General features: G+C 40.3%; 1 protein-coding gene across 1 annotated transcript in view; it reads right to left on the reverse strand.

Moving 5' to 3' along the window:
- The window catches only part of LOC147113559 (myoferlin-like), a 246,066-nt gene extending 227,045 nt beyond the window's left edge, over positions 1-19,021 (reverse strand). Inside the window, exons 1-3 of the mRNA XM_085996135.1 lie at positions 18,822-19,021; positions 13,050-13,105; positions 12,501-12,592 (exon numbers count right to left, since the gene is read on the reverse strand). Coding sequence (XP_085852261.1) covers positions 12,501-12,592; positions 13,050-13,105; positions 18,822-18,909 — 236 coding nt within the window. The 5' untranslated portion in view covers positions 18,910-19,021. The remainder of the gene's footprint in view (positions 1-12,500; positions 12,593-13,049; positions 13,106-18,821) is intronic.
- Between the last annotated feature and the right edge of the window lie 748 nt (positions 19,022-19,769).

Consider the following 19,769-nt stretch of genomic DNA (forward strand, 5'->3'; position numbering starts at 1 on the left):
ATTACAGAATGCTGGCAGGCGCATGTTTGGTGCACAGGAGTCATAGTTTACCGTTTAAATTAAATATTGGTGTTGCCTTCATTAGGTGCTTTTTTTTTTTTTTTTTTTATAAAAAGTGGTGCAACTCTGATAGTGTCTCAGGTCACTGGTGCAAAGTGACAGTAATTATATATACCAGACGGGAGTGGGTTGTCAGTTCCTAGCCTTAAACTAACATTCAAACAGGATTTATTTATTTATTTAAAATGTGTAATTTGGATTGTTAATCCAATGTGTTATGAATAAGGTAATTAGTAAAATGCACCCATTTTCACCTTATTAAAAGCAAAGTATAAATCAGAATTAGCACTGCTTGAGCGACTGAAGGCTTCTGGTTACCATGTTAATGAGAAGGGCGGGGGGGGGGGTCATTGTTCCATCCAATGAACTATCCAGGCAGATATAAAAACAGTCCTCAAGATGAATCAGCTCTCTAGAATTTGAAATGGTGTTCACTTTTGCCCATTGGTTCAATGTTCAAATGTCTATTTTAAACATTTTTTGGGGCCCCGAGTTGCATTACATTGCAATGGATTTTACTCTGGCCATTGGCCGCACCTCTCCCGGTCCACTGCTTCACATTACCATTATTTTTCCCAGCAAACTGTGGTGTAAATTCACCACTGGAGGATAGCAGAGCACAACGGTCTAACTTACAACGTTAAGTCGCCAATATTGCCATTGCAGCAAATTCCAGGCCAAGGTATCAAAGTTCCCTTTCTTCCCAGCTGATTACATGCAAGTTGTTGTTGTACACAAGGACCAAATCAAAATCATTACAGCAAGTGGAAGACAAAGTTTCAGTTAAGTGATAGATTAGTATGGATGACCATGTCTCTGCTCTCAGCAGATTTATAGTTTATTCCACACATTATTATACCAGGTATTGGAAGAGCCACTAGCTGAAGCTATTCCAACAAGATGCCCTGTTTATCAGACCTGCAGCTCCGCTTTGTACTGCAAATGAAGCAAGGGCTTGAGACATGTCTGATTAGGACACTGGCATTTCAATTATGTTTAGTTAGAAGCAGTGTTCTGGATGCAAGTACAGCATGCTTTATGCAATTCACTAGTTACCCTTTTTTGCTCTCCTGCCACTCGGGTGGAGAGCAACAGAGGGCTGCGAGAGTTTCTCAAAAACATTTTGTTTAAAGTGCTGTAAAGAGTGCAGCTTTTTCCTCCTTCAAGTATTTATCCAATTCCCTTTAAGGCTACTATTGAATCTGTATCCACCACCCGATCAGGCAGTGCATTTAAAATCCTAACCACTTGTTGCGTAAGAGTTTTTCCTCATGTCGCCTCTGGTTCTTTTGCCAATCACCTTAAATCTGTGTCCTCTGGTTATTGACACTTCAACCATTGGAAATAGTTTCTCATGATTTTAAACACCTCTATCAAATCTCCCCTTGGCCTTCTCTGCTCCTAGAACAACCCCAACTTCTCTAATCTAGCCATACAACTATATTCCCTTATCCCTGGAACCATTCTAGTAAATCTCCTCTGTAGCCTCTCCAAAGCCTTCATGTTCTTCCTAAAAAAAGTGTGGTGCCCATAATGGGACACAATACTCCAGCTGGGGCCAAACTCATGTTTTATAAAAGGTTTAGCATAACTTCCTGGCTTTTATACTCTATGCATAAAGCTCAGGATCCCATATGCTTTATTAACTGCTTTGTTAACCTGTCCGGCCACCTTCAAAGTTATTCAGTGAGTTATAGAAATACAAGGGAGTTAATGTTCAACCCAGGCACACCAATTCCCAGATTACTTCATGCACAAGGTCACTTTTTGGTTCATAAGTGTGGACTTGCATTTAGAAATAAATAAATAAAGTCAGTTGTGCTGGGCATGAGGAAAAGTATCTGGAGACTGTAAACAGGTATTGCAGTGTTCACACTGCAATTTAAAAAAATTTTTTTTATAAAAGATTACCACAGGTTTTGAACAGTTTACACAAGATTACAAAAAGCTATGAATTGCTTGAATACTTCCCATTAAGTCACTTATTCTTAAAATGGTAGTTCTCAAAGCCTATGGGCCCCCATCAGGTCAAATTTCTGCACTTGTTGCCAAAACTCAACCACCTACATCCAAACATAAACCAAGTCTCACTTCACAATCACCCACATCCATCAGCTCCTAACCCATTTAATTAAAGATCTGTATCTTAGTTTTAAATATCCATTCAAGGCCACATCTTTACACCTGTAAATGCTAATCTATGCCCTTTGGTCATCTCACTCTGGCTTCTTCCGTCTGTCCAACCTCCCTCCATCCTTCCCGAAGTGGGGCATCAGCGTCCTTCAGGAATTAAGGGGTTAACAATGCAGCTTGCATGCTAGAAATGGTCGAGACAGCGACCAGCAGAGATCAGACATGTTGACTACAAAGTTTTGATGCTTTTGAATGTTAGATGAAATTAGCTCAAACACCAACCACACGGGGCACAGCAAGACAGAAATGCAGACATGTGGTTTTACTAAAGATCATGTGACAATAACATAGGCGAAAGATTGAGAGACGCGAGATAGGGAATTAGCCAAACAGCAATTGTGCACGCGGGCCTTAAGCCAATTAAAGCAGTGTAACAGAATATGCACGAGGTTAACACGACATTTGAACGTATAAATATGTAACGCTTACTGTATAATTTTGGAGAAGTCCTTACTGGTGTGCTAGTTAAAGATTTTCTCCCCACCGGTGTATTAAAGACCATTTGAATAACGATCTAAAAACCTTGTGTCGAGTGTTGGTTTAAAATACTCCACAACACTTTCCACCCTCCCTGGAAGGGTGAGCTGATGGTGTAGTCTACATGCACCATGTCTGGATGGGCCAGTTCAGTCTTTTGATATATTATGTCACTCCCTCAACAACAGAACCTCCAGTCGCATTGGTCCGGTTCTTTAGACTCTCCCTAAACCCCTTCACTTTGCTTCTCTTCTAAAAAGGAGCCTCCTCAAAACCGCTCTCTCCTCTACTATTCACCACCAGTTTCTCCTCTGATGCACGTTAGGACACTTCCTACATGAAAGGCACTGTAGAAACAGAAGTTGTTGCTTCTGTGGACCAATAAAACACATTTTCTGCAGCGTTTATAATAGCTGGCACTAGATTTCAGAAATTAGAACAGGGGTACAGAGATACACCATCTGTAAAGAGGTTCCCACACATGTTTGAAAAGTGTTGGTCCTGTGCACTGCTCTACAGGCTGGGATTTTCAAAGTCTTCTGAACAAGTAGTAAATCATTAAACACAGGACCAGTTCAGTCAGAAACATCATTCCTTTCACCAGTGTGAGTCAGAGCTAGTCTAAATATTTAGCTCCACGATATAACAAAAACAGCTCCTCCCAAAAGAATGTTATAAAAGGTCTGTGTGTATTGCTAGCAAGGAGGAGCAGCCACTCTTTGCATACCAACATTAAACAGGCCACCAATACATAACTGCTGCTGTAGAGCAGCTGATGCAGCACAACCAAGGAGAAAACACCAGGGTGGACTTTACACATTTAAGATTCTCTCCCCCCCCCCCTAAATTAGATCATGACTGTTCTGTATCTTACAGGGGGGGAGGGGGGGGGGGGAAAGAAAGAGAAGGAACAGGAAGGAAAATAAAAGTTCCAGCTTGCCACTGTCCTGTGAAGAAAGGATTCCTGATTTCACTCCCAAACGGCCTAGCTCCCAATTTTAAGGTTACACCTTGTTCTGGATTCCCCCACTAGAGGCAATAGCCCAGAAAGTCAGGTCGCCACAGGGGTACTCACCCGTAGGCCCAATGGAAGTGCCGGTTGCGTGCATGCACGGGAAACTGGAACTTCCGTTCCCTTAAAAGGAAAGGGTTCAGAGGTCGAACGCATACGCTGGAGAGGCAGCGCGTGCACATGGAACTTGTGTGTTATTTTTTGCAGGTTTCTCCGGGAGGGCAAGTCTCCAGGAGTTACACATGTAAAAAGCAGGCGCAAGGCCTGCTTTTAACAAGGTAAGTGGTGAATTAATTAAAATTAAAACATTTTTTCCCCCCCCACAGGTTTATTATTTTTAAATACTTTAAAGAAAGTTTATTTTTAGCTGTTAGAAAATGTAATTAATTTTCAAAAATTTAAATTAGTTTAAAATAGTTATTATGTAATTTAGTTATTTTAAAAATTATGTTTTTAAAAATTTTTGAAGTGTGTGATGTTTTGGGGCTTAGTATTTATAGTTTTGACAGCTCTTCCTGTCAATTTTATGAATGGGCATTTCCCTGCTACCATTGGCTCTCCATGGCCCACGTGATACCAGGGGATGCATCGAACTAACTGCGCCCCTGGGATACGCAAGCACTGCGCGCCGGCAGTTAGGAGGCGGCCCAGGATCGGAATCCCACACGGGCCCACAGCTTAACAACCGGCACGCTAGGTAAGTGCAGGTCGGAGGCTTGCAGGAAGCCTCCGACCCAAATTTCTGGGCCATTAGCTTCTCTGTACCTACCCGATTAAGGGATTCAATCATTTTGAAGACCTTGATTAGATCAATCCTTCAACCTACAAGGGAACAAAACATTTTTTGCACCCTTTCCTCAATTTAATCCTTTAAGCCCAGCTATCATTACAGTGAATCTGCACGGTCCCCACCCTTCCAAGGCCAATATATCTTTCGAGGTTCGATGTCCAAAATTAAAAAGTGCTCAAAGATGGGGTCTGACCAAGAACCTGTATGACTGAAGCATAACTTCCTCCCATTTATATTCAATCCCCTTGAGAAAGACCAATATTCCATTAAACGTTTGTTACTTTTTGTACTTGCACACTAGCTTTTAGCAATTGGTGTACATGGACACATCCATAAATCCCTTTACTCCTTCACAGCTTCAGTTCTCCCTGCCCCACATTAAGAAAGCATCAGATTTGTCTTTGCAGAATCCAAAGTGGATGACCTTACACTTCACCCACATTGAACTCTAACAACCATAATTTTACCACTCACTTATGCTCTGCCCCTTTGTAACTTCCTGTTCCCAGCCACACAACTAACTGTGCCTCCTAACTTAAGTGTCATCTGGACAATTAGATGTTACAACTCTATTCCTGCATCCAAGTCATAAATTATAAACTATATATGTTGTATAGTGAAAAACTGAAGCTCCAGTACAGATCCCTGGGAATTATGCTTAATTTAAAAGGGATGCAGTTCCTTTAGATTACAATGTGAACATTGAAGATTAGATTGGATAGGTGGATGATGGAAAAGCAGACAAAGGAGTATGAGAACACAGTGGATAAATGTGATTAGCACTATACCCATGAGCAAAAACACTGACATGGTCTGGTTGGGCCAAATGGCCTGTTGCCATGTTACAGATTCTATGTACTATAGAATTACAAACAAGAATTTTAGAAATTCCTGGTGTCCAAGCCAATGTTTCCTCACTCATCACTACCATCAACCGATTAGCTGATCATTCATCTATTTTATGGTTTGAGAGATCGTATTGTGTACAAGTTAGCTGCTCCGTATCTCCAAGATAACAGCAACCACACTTTCAAACATAATTCATTGGATGCGAAACATTTAGGAGCGCCCCAGGGATAGAAGACCTTCTACAACAGCAAATTCTCTCTTCACGTGCAGTCTGACATTTCACCCACAGGTGCAGCAGAGACACTGGTTCTGGATTCCACTCACTCGCCTTCAATAAAGTCTGCCAATTCAACACCCAGGGGGTTAGAGTTTTCTGAATGGTAAGAAAACTACCGATAGCTGTACTGCATTACAATACATTAGTTGCACTGAACATTGAAGACTGGACTAATTCTCAGTGTGGCTGAAATCAGGCCAGAGTGTACAGGGCAAACCTTTCAAACCGGACAGGACAGAAATAAAGTGTCCCCGAATGCAGTACTTAGTACTCCAGCCCGCAACCCTCTGACCATGCTACATACAGGAGGCAGCACACCACCTCCAAATGTACCCAGAGTCTTTAATATTTACACAAGGTCAAATTATAAAATGCTTCCCTGATGCCAGAACTGGCTTACACCGTCTGCCTGGAGGAAATGCAATGATGGTAGTTAACTCATTCTACATCCATAATATTGCAAAAAAAGGGTTTATTTTGGAAACATGGCCTCCCCTATAAAGTAGGGTTCAATAGTGAAAGCTTGAAGCAATGTAAACTCAGACCTGCCCAACCACAATTTTCACTACACCATAGCAACAGCCATGTCTTTTGTTACCCACAGCCTATCAGTTTTCATACACAATTAAAAAGCCAATGTTCTCCAAGTATGACTACTGCACACTTAAAGCCCCAACCTCCATAACATTATTTTTAGCAAGAGTTGGAAGTGCCAAACTATTAAAAGTGATTTGTTCCAAGTCTGTCCAGCTTACCAACCAATTAAGTAAAAAAAATGTAGCATCAGAAACTCAAAGATTTAGAAAAGGCTGAAAATCAAGACAAGCAAAATGACAGCCTGTTTCAAAAATCAGGCTAGCTTACTTCAGCAGCTGAAGAGTGCAACATAGCACTTGCACAATCTCAAAAGTTTGTATACATGAAAATAAACCAGTTTCCAAAAATAAATGCTGTATTAATGTTGTGCTCAGACAGTTAAGATTTCTCTATACATAAAATTATTCAGCACAATAACAGAGATTCAGCTTTTCTTCTCCCATATGGAATTACTTAAAAGTTCAACTGAAATGATTGGCTTCATGCATTGCAGAAGGTTCAGTGGGCTCGGAGCCAGATCCCTTCTGCACATTTAACCGACAGACAGTTTAGAAACTGATATACACCAACATATATGCAGCACAAAAGAGACACCATTATATTTGAATAAAAAAAAACCAAGTATTTATATAGCGCCTTTAATGCAGTAAAGCGTCCCAAGGCGCTTCACAGGAGTATTAAAAGACAAAAATTTGACACCGAGCCACATAAGGAAAAATTAGGGCATGTGACCAAAAGCTTGGTCGAAGAGGTAGGTTTTAAGGAGCGCCTTAAAAAAAAAAGGAAAGGGAGGTAGCGAAGCAGAGAGGCTTAGACAGGAATTACACAGCTTAGGCCCAGGCAACAGAAGGCACGGCCACCAAAGGTTAAGCGATTATAATCAGGGATGCTCAAGGGGCCAGAATTAGAGGTGCACAGATATCTCGGGGGGTGGCTGAAGGAGATTAGAGATAGGGAGGGGCGAGGCCATAGAGGGATTTGAAAACAAAGATTGAGCATTTTGAAAGAGAGGCATTGCTTAACTGGGGGCCAATGTAGATCAGCAAGCACAGGGCTGATGGGCGACCAGGACTTGGTGCGAGTTAGGACACGGGCAGCCGAGTTAGTACAACTGAATAGTTAAACAAACATTCGACTAATAAACTGATATACTGCTCATCTATCACAACTATCTGTGTCAGGCCAAAGTAGATTTCTAAAAATCAAAGCAGGAGCTAGTTTAAGCTTTCAGAAATGACTGGCTTCATCTTCCTGCGTGCCCAACATTAAGAGGCGTGCCCATCTCAATACTATTGCTGGGTTACCTCCAATTTTGGAAATGCAATACGAATAGCAACTTTACTCAACCAACCATTCAGCTGCTTGGTGCTGTATGTAGGGTAGTTTGTCTTCCACCATGGAATCCTAATTGTCACCATCTGGAACTTTAATTTCACTACAAACTTTAAGTAACTCCATTTCCTGAGCTAAACTTAGCACATTGACTGTTTTCAGATATATGACACCAATGAGCAGATTTCTTTAAAAAAATGAAGTTTCTATTCTACTGAATTTTTGTAACATTCTTGAGTAGACAAAAAACTGGCTCAGTTTATACTCTATGTATAACGTACAGTATATAAAGGGGATGGGAATGAGAGAGAGAGACAATGCAAGGTGAGTGCACACTGCACTGTTTCTGTACCCATGAGTAATGAATAAAATTAACACATTGTTCCGTAACCCACAATTTGCCCCACCCTCAAGGATCAGCACTTCCGTTACCACAGCCAGATGACTAAGCTTGCACCATATAGACATGAGCTACAAAATACCCAATGTGAACAAGTGAGTAGTTTTAAAAAATCTGTTGGGGTGTGGGATGCTGCAGTAGCATAATTAGCCATTTGAGCTCAAAAATCATGTTGGCATTGGAAAAAAGACTCTTCAGCACCAACTAACGAGCTATTTTTCTCAACCAGCACATTCTCTTCAAACATGGGGAGGTGGAGAAAGGGCATTAGAGTGTTCATCTTAAAAGATGAACACAGGATTCCAGGGAAATTAGGCAAGTTGGAAGGGACAAAAAAGGAAAGGCTGCCATACAGCCCACCTTGAAAAGGTGTCTGTGTACAGGGAGGGAAAGCAGTATTTGTTGCAAGGTCAAATTTGTGGATGGAACTTTGGGATAACTAAAGCACATTCAATGCAAGTTTACTGGAACCATTTTAATGTAGCAGACATGAAAACCTCAATAGTTTTGTTAAGTTGCTACTGCTGACTAATGTGCAAGCCACTCCTGGATTACAGAACATGCCTCTACAAAACAGCAAACAATGCACAACTGTAGTCCAGAACCTCTGAACACGTTGCAGCGAGTCAGGAGACAGACTAGATAGCAGCTGCTGGCTCTTAAGAAAACTAAAAGATTTCACAATTTCTAGTGGTTAAGATGAACACTCAAAGCCTAGTCAACTAGTTACTTTCTTCACTTTTCCTGAACAAACACAGACAAGCTGGAAGATCCCCTTCCCCTCTCTGCACACACACACTCCTGTGTGAGCAAGATGTTCTTCATTTACACAAGTGTAAACAAGAATTAGCTGATGCGACTATGAACTATGCTTGGCCTTGAAGTCTGAAAGAGGATTTCACCAAGATACTTATTCAGAGAATGTAGTGCAGTTCCCCACTCCTCTCAACCTGTAATTATCAACCGAGAGGGTTAAATTTCCTCCAAGCTGAAACTCTCCATCCTCAAAAAGGTTTTCTACTTATAGGAAACTCCATTCACTAGATTCTTGTAATCTATGCAACAGTCAGGATTTAAACAGAAATCAGAGATATTCTGCCATAAAATTAGTTTTATAAACTGCAAGTACTGGAAGGGTTACAGAGTGACTAATGAGACAGGAATGTCTGATGTTGCACATTTCCATCCACCCTCAAACAGATGCCAAGTTCAGACAGAAAATGTGGAATAAACTGAACTTTAATACTTCACTTCTTCAAAAGTTAATGTATTTACTGTAATAATTCTCTCCACCTCAGACAAGCAGAAGTGATTTGATTATATCCTGAAAACTTCCAAGCAGTCAGTTTAAAAAAAGACAAACGTGGTTGAGATAAATGGCAAGCATATTTAGCTAGACTGCACAACAGACTTTCGACCCACATCCAGCAACGAGTGGGGGAGAGTGACTCGGGGCACAGGGAGCTAGGTCAAGCCTGGAAAGTACAGGGTGATGGAAGTGCAGGCGAAGACAGGCTGCGACATTTTGAATAAGTGGAGCAGGAATGCCAGCTAGACAGGCATTGGAGGAATCAAGCAGATATAATGAAGGTATGGACTCTAGAGTTTTAACAGAGGAAATAAAAAGGGCCAGAGGTAGGCAGCAGAAATGGAAGGAAAAAAATCAGTTTTGGGAATAGCGGTTGCAAGAAGGTAATGGAGTTTGTGGTCATACAAAATGATGCCAACCACTGGTTCAATTTTACACATATAATTGAAGTTTGTGATCTGTAAACATATTTTGCTTTTTTATAAATTCATATTGCTTTATAAATTCATAAACAATTAAGAAAATTAAGTTCAGGCACATTAATTGGAAAGCTTTAGTCTATTGCATAATGGTAAGTGAGAATTTCTGTAATTAACTGTCAAAACAAAAAAGATGCCACAGCTAAAAGAATCAGTACCCACTTTATTTGCATATTAGAGTTTTAATAAAACTACCTTCCAGGCAGGTAATGTCCTTCAAGGACTGTTCCTCTCAACTAATTGCTCATTTATATTCACCACGTACCTTCAGAACCAAGTCTGTGTAAGTGCATTTGTCACAAACTATTTGCATTTATATAATGTATATCAAACATCCGGCTAGAAGAAGGGTGGAAGCTAAACCAAGACCTCATCTGTTGGTTCAGGTGGATGCAAGAATTCACTTAACACTACTCCCAAAAAAAACTAGCAGGGAGTTTTCAGTGTTCTGGTCAACATTCCTTCCTCAAATTACCACAAAAAATAAATTAATTGCTCATTAATCTCTTGTGCCATTTGTGGGATCTTGCTGTGCACAAATTGACTGCCACATTTGCCTAGGATTAGTGACTGTACACCAAAGCAATTAATTTGTGAAAATGTCTAGGGAAGCCCTGCAGATGCAAAGAGGTATTACATAAATGCAAGCTCTTGCGCTTTCAAGAGGAAAGTAAGGTTAGAGATGGGATAGCAGTTAGAGAAGTAGGACAGGCCAAGGAAGAGGTGCTGACAGAGTTTTGAAAGGGATAAACAAGTGCCCAAGCAAAGTAGCAGACTATGATGCAAGTAACAGATCAATAAAGGTAGCGTGCAAGGAGGGGAACAGAGGGAGCCCAAGATGGGTCTCACTGAAGTTTGCCGAGTGGAAAAGTTAGAGGTAGACGAATAAAGAGGGGGAGATGGTGGCCGGGTCAAGTGGCCTCAGTCTTCAAGATGAAGGAATTCATAGAAATCCTCATATTTGGTGTTAAGTGAGGGTGAATGGGGGCAGAAGATGTGAATTTGAAGAGATATTGGTCATGGAGAAAAAGAGCCATGGTTTGTCCTGACTCTCCAGGATGATCCTAGAGTAGGAAGAGAATTTGGCATGGAGAGGGAGGCATGGTAATGCTGGACATCTTGTTTTTCTGGTTTGTGCTCGAATGTCTTGTGCAATAACTCAATAGCCAATTAGTGTCTCAATGCACAACATAAGCAAGCAGTGGTTGATAAGATTCATTGTGCAACAGGTTTGCTCAAGTCTGCAACCCTCTAATATGTTAGTACACCCTAAGAAAATAGCAGGGGCAGAAAATGGTGAGTGACCTGGTGATGAGAAGAGAGCTATTAAGCACGTGGACAGCAGTAATGGTGTTGTGATGGGTAGAGGGCTAGAGATTGAGAGTTTGACAGCGTTAGGGGGGGGGGGGGGGGGGGTCGTGGAAATAGAAAGAACGTTGATGTGGATGCTAAGGGAAGAGGAAGTGATCGGAGATAGCCTCAATGATTGAGACTAGGTGGCCATGGGTGTGGATGATGGAACACTAAACTCATTAAAGACATTATTTAGCCATTGAATTGGAATACATGAATTTGAAATATAAACTGAAAACATGAAAATCAATCAAGATCCAATATCAGTTTAGCCTCAATTACAGAATACTCATGATAGTGCCATTTCATAGTTAAAAGCATAGTGAAGGATGGCCCTAGTTACTGGGGAGTACTGGACTCGAACTTAGAAACATATTGGCTTAGGCCCAAATTTAGATGCCATTGTCACTAACACCAGCACTTTCATTTCAGTTTGATGGATTTCACCAGTTCTAAGCCAGGAAGTCAGAGGACATTTAAGGAAAAAGGAAAAAAATAGTCTCTCTGAGTATCATAAGCACTACAAATATAAATGGATGCACTTGTGTAGGTGAATGTAGCAGCCATTTTGCACAAAGGAATGTTCCCTAAACAGTGAGATGAATGACTAGTTAATCAGTTTTTGGTGGTGTTTTTCAAGGAAGGTGGTTATTCAGGACACCAGGAAAATTCTCTACTCATCTTCAAATAGTGACATGGGATCTATAAATGCCCATTTGAATCACAAAACTAGGGTCTTGGTTTCATACATTATCCAAAAATACAACTCCACAGACCATGCATCAATACTGGCATATCAGTCTAGTTTCATAAACTTAAACCCTGGAGTGGGACTTAATCCGGACTCTGAGGCAAGAAGGTTAACCAAGTGATCCAAGCTCACAAAGAGGTAATGGTTAAAAGTTGGCAAAAACCACACATGCAGTTCAAATGGAATCTTCTGACTGGTGATTATGGTACTGTAACATGGCAAGTGACCACAAGGAAGACAGCTCTAAAATGCCCCATCTTTTAGGATGAAAGACAGGTGTCAATCAACTGTAAAATTAATAATCTGACTGTGCTGGTTAAAGGCAATATTCTGACAGTATTGTATAGAAAAATCCAATCTGCACAACAAAGAATACAAGTACCATGCCCACTGAAATGAACTGGTTACCAAAGTTGCTTTGTGGAAAGAGACATTCCGATACGTTATACAAAATCTACATCAATAACACCACGGTACACAAAATACTTCAAGTAAACAATATTGTAAAACTTTGACCAATTGTTGCATTAACACTGATACAGGTCTTTCAGGATAGAACATAATACTAGAGGACAATGGATTGCAGCAAAAAAACATTAAATTAACCATTAAAATACATACTTGTCTTTTCCGATTGTCTCATAGTCCTTAACCACAACAATAATTGTGGAGGAAGCATTTAGGGGTTCTCCCTTCAAATCAAATTCAATTTTCTGCAGGCAGAGAAATAAGGCAATGGTCAACAAATTTTAATCCCTAATAAAGTCAATTATTTAATAAACTCAGGATGATCTTCATATTAACAGATGCTGAGTAATTGAAATGTTTTAAAGGCAAGTGGTGAACTTCAGTGTTAGTTGCTGGGCAGATAATTATCGGAAAACAAGAAATGTGGGAACATTTGATCAACACTTAATCCTGACAAAAATTTGGGGGTAATTAATAGATCTATTTGTAAAATTCATTTCAGAGGATGATTTTTGCTAGTCATATTCAGATTGATGGGAGCATTATTATAAAAAAGGCACTAGACCAAGATGTCCAGACGACATCATAATTAGAACAAAGCTCCAGCAATGTAGAACTTCATCATATTAGTAACATATATTGTGGAGTGAAGAGGTTTTTTTTTATAAAGTAAGGTTAGTTATGGTCCAAGTGCTATCTTACCTCATTCCACACTGGGTTCAACTCATTGTCAATTGACTTGGTTTTTTTCTTTTCACCTGCAAGAAGAGTTGAAAAACCTGTCACATTGGCAAGTTACTTAAATGCAGAGCAAGGCATGTTAAGGAGCTCCAGATATGGAACAGCAAGACAGTTAATATTTAAGAGATGACCTAAAAGGTCTGAACTTTACCAGCCTTCCAATATTCCCACCTTACCCAGATCATTCTTGTATCCCTTTCCACAAACAGCACAAAAAAAAAAGTTTCTTCTGCACCCAGAACACTAGCACTTTGGAAACAGACCAAAGGGAAGTCCATTTGCATACCAATTACTATATTTACTTCACATCCCGGTATACAAGAACGCATCAACACATTCATATGCCAAAGTATAAATAGTTTCATTCATTCTTAGCTTGCTCAAGTGGGATCCTGGCCAAAGTAGTTAAAGTTCCTAGGATACCCAATTCTCTAAAAATCATATGGAACATGTTGGATATGGCAAAAGAAAATCTTTGCAACTAGACCAGGAACTGTACTAGAACCAAATTGCAGCTTATTTATACACATTTGATTTAAATGCAAAACTTACTACCCCTCTGCTACAGTACTCATTTTCTCTAGTGATTCTTGAATATTTCCCAATAGTAGGTACAGTTTGCTTATTCATTTGTGAAGCCTCAGATAAGATATATAGTTATCTCACTGTTACAGTATCAGGGTAGACTTGCAGGATACACTAAGATCTCCACTTAAGGGTAGATTTATGCCTGTGGATAGTCCCATTGCAAGTACACAACTACAGAAAGAGAACTTAAGAACAGCTAAATTACAAATGAAAGGATGCCGCAAAGAAACAGACACAAGAAAGCCCTACAGATCACCTGACATATTTGAGCAAAAAAGACAAAGGCTAACATCTGCAGAATCTCCAAAGAAACTTCTTTCTAGTGACTTACTTGCAGAAGCAATTTTACATTTCACTGCCATGAATTTCCAATTTCGATTCTTTCCATTTCCTTTCTTTTTAAGTTATACTCTATCTTGTGCTTGGCAACTTGTATACAAACTACTTCTGAATCTGTGCATATTAGTCAGAATTTTTAAAAAATAAAAATGTTCAGTGTTCCCTGCAGATTCTATATTTATCAATAATGTTGTGGTTATGTGAAATACAAATGGACTATTCGTAACTTACCATAGACTAAAGGCAAGAGATGATATTAGAGTACTAACAGGAGGTAGCCAGTGGATGCAGTGGTTGTCATCTTCCAAAATTCTATAGATTATGGAACAGTTCCTGCAGATTGGAGGGTGGCAAATGTAACCCCACTATTTAAAAAAAGAGAAAACAGGGAACTACAGACCGGTTAGCCGAACATCAGTAGTAGGGAAAGTGCTAGTCTATTATAAAGGATGTGACAACAGGACACTTAGAAAATAAATGGGATTAGGTAAAGTCAACATGGATATATGAAAGGGAAATTGTGTTTGACAAACCTACTGGAGTTTTTTGAGAATGTAACTGGTAGAATAGATAAGGGAGAACCAGTGGATGTGGTGTATTTGGATTTTCAGCAGGCCTTTGATAAAGTCCCACATAAGAGGTTCATGTGCAAAATTAAAGCACATGGGATTGGGGGTAATATACTGGCATGGATTGAAAATTGGTTAGCAGACAGGAAACACAGTAGGAATAAATGGGTCTTTTTCAGGGTGGCAGGCGGTGACTCGTGGGGTATCGGAGGGATCAGTGCTTGGGCCCCAGCTAGTCACAATATATATCAATGATTTGGATAAGGGAACAAAATGTAATATTTCCAAGTTTGCTGATGACACGAAACTAGGTGGGATTGTGAGGAGGATGCAAAGAGGCTTCAAGGCGATTTAGACAAGTTGAGCGAGTGGGCAAATACATGGCAGATGCAGTACAACGTGGATAAATGTGAAGTTATCCACGTAGGTAAAACAGAAAGGTAGAGTATTATTTAAATGGTGATAGATTGGGAAATGCTGATGTACAAAGAGACCTGGGTGTCCTTGTATACCAGTCACTGAAAGCAAACATGCAGGTGCAGCAAACAGTTAGGAAGGCAAATGGTATGTTGGCCTTCATTGCAAGAGGATTTGAGTACAGGAGCAAGGATGTCTTACTACAGTTGTACAGGGCCTTGGTGAGACCACACTTGGAGTACTGTGTGCAGTTTTGGTCTCCTTACCCAAGAAAGAATATACTTGCCATAGAGGGAGTGCAGCGAAGGTTCACCGGACTGATTCCTGAGATGACAGGGCTGTCGTATGAGAGATTGTGTCGACTAGGCCTGTATTCACGAGAGTTTAGAAGAATCAGAGGGGATCTCATTGAAACGTATAAAATTCTGACAGGGCTAGACAGACTGGATGCAGGGAGGATGTTTCCCCTGGCTTTGGGGTGGGGGAGAAAGAAAGAGTCTACAATGAGGGATCACAGGTTCAGGATACAGAGTAGGACATTTAGGACTGAGATGAGAAATTTCTTCACTCAGGAGGGTGGTGAACCTGTGGAATTCTCTACCACAGAAGGCTGTGGAGACCAAGTCACTGAATAGATTTAAGAAGGAGATAGATAGATAGATTTCTAGACACAAAAGGCATCAAGGGGTATGGTATTGATAGAGGATTAGCCATGGTCATATTGAATAGTGGAGCAGGCTCAAAGGGCCAAATGGCCTGCTCCTACATTTCTATTCTGCAATTTTCAATAACCATAGCATGATCAAGAATTCTAACTGAACCTCAGGACACAATGTCTCAGTGTGTACACCAGAATTCTCTTGACAAACTTGGGAGACAACTGTTGACTAACGGGTGGCCAACCGTCCAGTCAGTTTGGCAATAAATAGCAAGTATATTGCAGGACAGCATTATCTGCAATATGCACAGAGGGCAATGGTGTGGAAGTAAAAGGGAGCTTTGTTTAATGATACACAGATAATTGTTAAGTGTTTGGTTTAAAAAAAATCTCCACAAAAAAGGTTCTTGTGGTAAATCCATTTTGGCTCTTGCATCTACTGTGACTTGGGGGGCTGGTTGAAGAATAACATTGGTACAAGATGTGCATTGAGGATCCAAATTCAAACCTAGCTGGGGGAAAGGCTGGAAGGCAGTACAATCTGCCCCAAGTCACAACAGATGCTTTTCTTACATTAATCATCTCCTTCCAAGTTACATTTATTCTATCAAAAAAAGTTTGATCAAAAAGGAGTTGGATTTGAATCATATAAATTATTGCTTCAATTGATGATCTCAACTGTTCTCACTTAAATGTTGTGACATGCTGAACCACAGGTGGAATGGAATGGCTGCCTAACCATACCTAATCCAAAACAAAAGCCACTGAAAAAAAAAATCATACTGCTCAGTTAAGCAGGCCAGACCTATAGTATTTCAGGTTACTCAGATTCTGGAACTAAAAGTGAGACACATACATAATAAATGCTGCAAAAATTTAGTCTGTTTTATTCCCTCCCAGACCTTTTATGATGGTGGCATTGAAACGAGTGTCTTTTATCCAAAGAGGAAGCAAATGCTCGTGACAAACACATATATACATTAAAGTTAGCTTTTTAAAAAATCAATTGAATATTTAGTTTCAGCAAATACCCCTGTAAATGGGCTAGATTTGTTTACTTGTAAAGATACATCCAGTTTCCAAATATTTGAAGACAGAAAAGGGTAGAAATTTGGCTTGGGCGGTATTGAATGGGCTGCCTGTTATATGCCCCGCCTGATATTCAGTTCCATTGAAATTAACTACAAACATTTAAATATTGCAGTTGACAAGCTTTCATCTCTGATCACTGATGTGCTTCTGAATCTAAGTTACTCACAATACTGAAAACTGCTGCAGCTACAAACTGATAAAGGAACATTAGGAAATGTACTGGGTAGATACATACTGAGACTGGAAACATTAGGTTCAAATCTGGGATTTGGAGAGGGGGACCAAATCATTTGGGGGGACAAGGGAGGGAAATGGAAGCAATAGTGAACACATTTCTTCCCCAGGGATTATGTCCATGACTGGGATGTTTTCAAAATCACTAACCCAACACTATTTTCTACAAGTGTTGAGTTATAGGACAGGCTTCATGAAAAGTTTGAAATTATTAACACCATAAGTATGTTTACACAAGATTACAATGTAAATATTGTAAAGGGAAACACCAAAAGGAAACAGGCAGTGGTTATTATTCAAGATATTGCATTTTAATTTTACAAGACATCTGAAGTCCTCATGAGTACTTAAACTTTTAGGAGGGGCGAGTCATACTCAGCCACTCAAACATCCCTGAAGAAACAGATAACCAACTCCCAAAACTCAGACATCAGAAAGTGCGACAGTCATGGGTACATTTCATTTAATTGAAACAAGACCCTTGGGAAGTTTTTCCACTTAATATATATTTGTCAATTTTCTCTCTTCCCTTCCAAAGGCATCAACTCTTTGGTAGGGTAAAGTTGTAGACACTGGCCCTGCCCCACACCACCCTCTCTGGTAACTCTTCAAAAAGTGGTCATTATTCATGTGACACCCAAGACAGTAAGTGTTAAATCAAGAGAGGGTGATCAGCCACCTCCTAACCAGACAATTCCAGCAGGGGCTTGCTAGACAGCAAAAGGAGCAGGAACCCAATTGATTTTTCTCTTCCGCACCTGGGACACTGAACCCAATTGTAGCGCCCCAGCTGGAGATCAGCACAGGCCAGAAATCAGAGTTCAGTAAGTTAACAAGCAAAGGTGCCAATTTCATCATTTAAATAATAAAATTCCACTTTGTTCCTCCACCAAAAAAAAAGCACCCAGCAAAAAGACAATCCTAGTCTTCGATACTATTGGATAGATGTTTATTTTGTTTGATTGTTTATACTGGTGGACTCCTGCTTGTGTACAAAATAAGTGAGAACCGAACAAGTTTGTGGATAGCTAGATCTACAATAAATACCAGAGACTTACACCAACTCAAGACACCAACTGGGAAAGGAAATGCTTGTACCGGGGCTTTCTTTTATGGTTTGAATATGCACCGCATACCGGGGCTTTCTTTTATGGTTAGATACGCGAACACTAAAAACCATGTCCAGTTAACTAGAGGAAGTTGGACTGCATTTGTGCGCTGCCCTCCTGCAGTGGCAAAGTGGAAATTATATTAACCCAATGAGGGTCGAAAAGCTTTGGAAATTTACGCAATAAATATAGGTTTATAAGTTGTAGAAATCATTTCAGCATAAGTTATAACGGATATCTCCAAGGTTATGTCGGACTTAAACTGCAGCAATTCTCAAAAAAGGAGTAGGAAGGACGAACTCGAGCAGTTGTTTTTCAAGCTTAACTTTCCGATTAACAAAAAAAAAAAATTCTAACGACCACACCTTAGGCAACAAAAAGTCAATTCAGTTTAGTCCTTCACTTGAATTAGGAAAAGGCAACTTGTGAGAAAAGGGGGGGGGGGGGGGGGTTTAAATAGGACGCTTATTCTCTTCTGGCATATCTCAAGCACAGAAATCCAGCCCGCTAAACTGAAAACAGCTTCGGGCGGAGGAGCAGAAACTTGAGCGCGCACCGGCAACGTTGATAATCACCAATTAAAACATTCTCTTATTAAACGAAACAACTTGCAACGGTATTAACAGAATCAGAAGCAGTGTTACTCCACCATTCTCTGGCTCTATGATGTGCAGCTAGTTTCTCTGTCTTGTTGGCGCTTAATTCGGTTATATTTTAATAGACTCACCTTTAAAAGTAACCCCCGCTATTGGGTCGGGTGTCCCAAATTTTGAGCCAGGAAGATTGCTGGCTGACTCTACAATTAAACGAAGCATCTCGACATCCCCCAAGCAACAAAGACAGATATTTACAGCAACTGCATTCACCCTGACATCTTTTGCAAATCTGCCGACTCCCGGGTGGTGAGAGGGGAAATGATTCAATGGTTCCGAATGAGTGCTTTAATAGGAGATGGAGAGCTGGAGGCGGATTGGTTACCGCACCTGTAAGCCGATACCTGCGTCACCTACCCAAGCACCAGCACCGAAAAACAGCGCAGAGAGCTTGTGCCGTCAAAAACCATTGCCACGTAGCGCAAAAAGTGAAAAGAAACTTCTTAAAACTAATGGAAAATTCATGGACACGCCTCGCGCAAAAGCTTTGCTTCACTTGCTCAAGCGTCACAGATGAGGAGTGGATGTTTTTTTGGTAAACGCACAGCCTGTAGTCCAATAACTAGTGGCAAGGTCAGTCAGTTCGAACTAGTCCCATTCCGCTGCTGTCAAACTGTGCCGTTTGTTTAGGGTTCAGGTCACAACTAGACTTTGTTTTCAACTGCGCCTCAAATGTACAGGGAAATCACGGCTATAGTTGACCGCGTCAGAAAACTGCACGATGTCTATCAGAATTCCAGAGTTAAGCATGACTATCCATATTAGGAACTTTGAGCAGGTCATAAATCAGCGCATTTCTGCACAAAACCACAGAATGATAAAATACTGATTCAATGAAATCACGGTTACTGCAGAGTCCTATCACTTCCAGCTCTGCAGATCACACACACTCATTTGCTGTTTAATCTCAAAGGGAGGCATATATGAATGAATGGCGGTGACTGTAGCCAATAACATCAAGACATAATTTGCCCATGGTATTTATTGTAACGACTATAATGACATAGTATGAGAATTTATAG

This window comes from Somniosus microcephalus, chromosome 8 (genome assembly GCF_052327205.1).
Source record: "Somniosus microcephalus isolate GS21.2 chromosome 8, FLI_Smic_1.0, whole genome shotgun sequence".
Classification (NCBI taxonomy): Eukaryota; Metazoa; Chordata; class Chondrichthyes; order Squaliformes; family Somniosidae; genus Somniosus; species Somniosus microcephalus.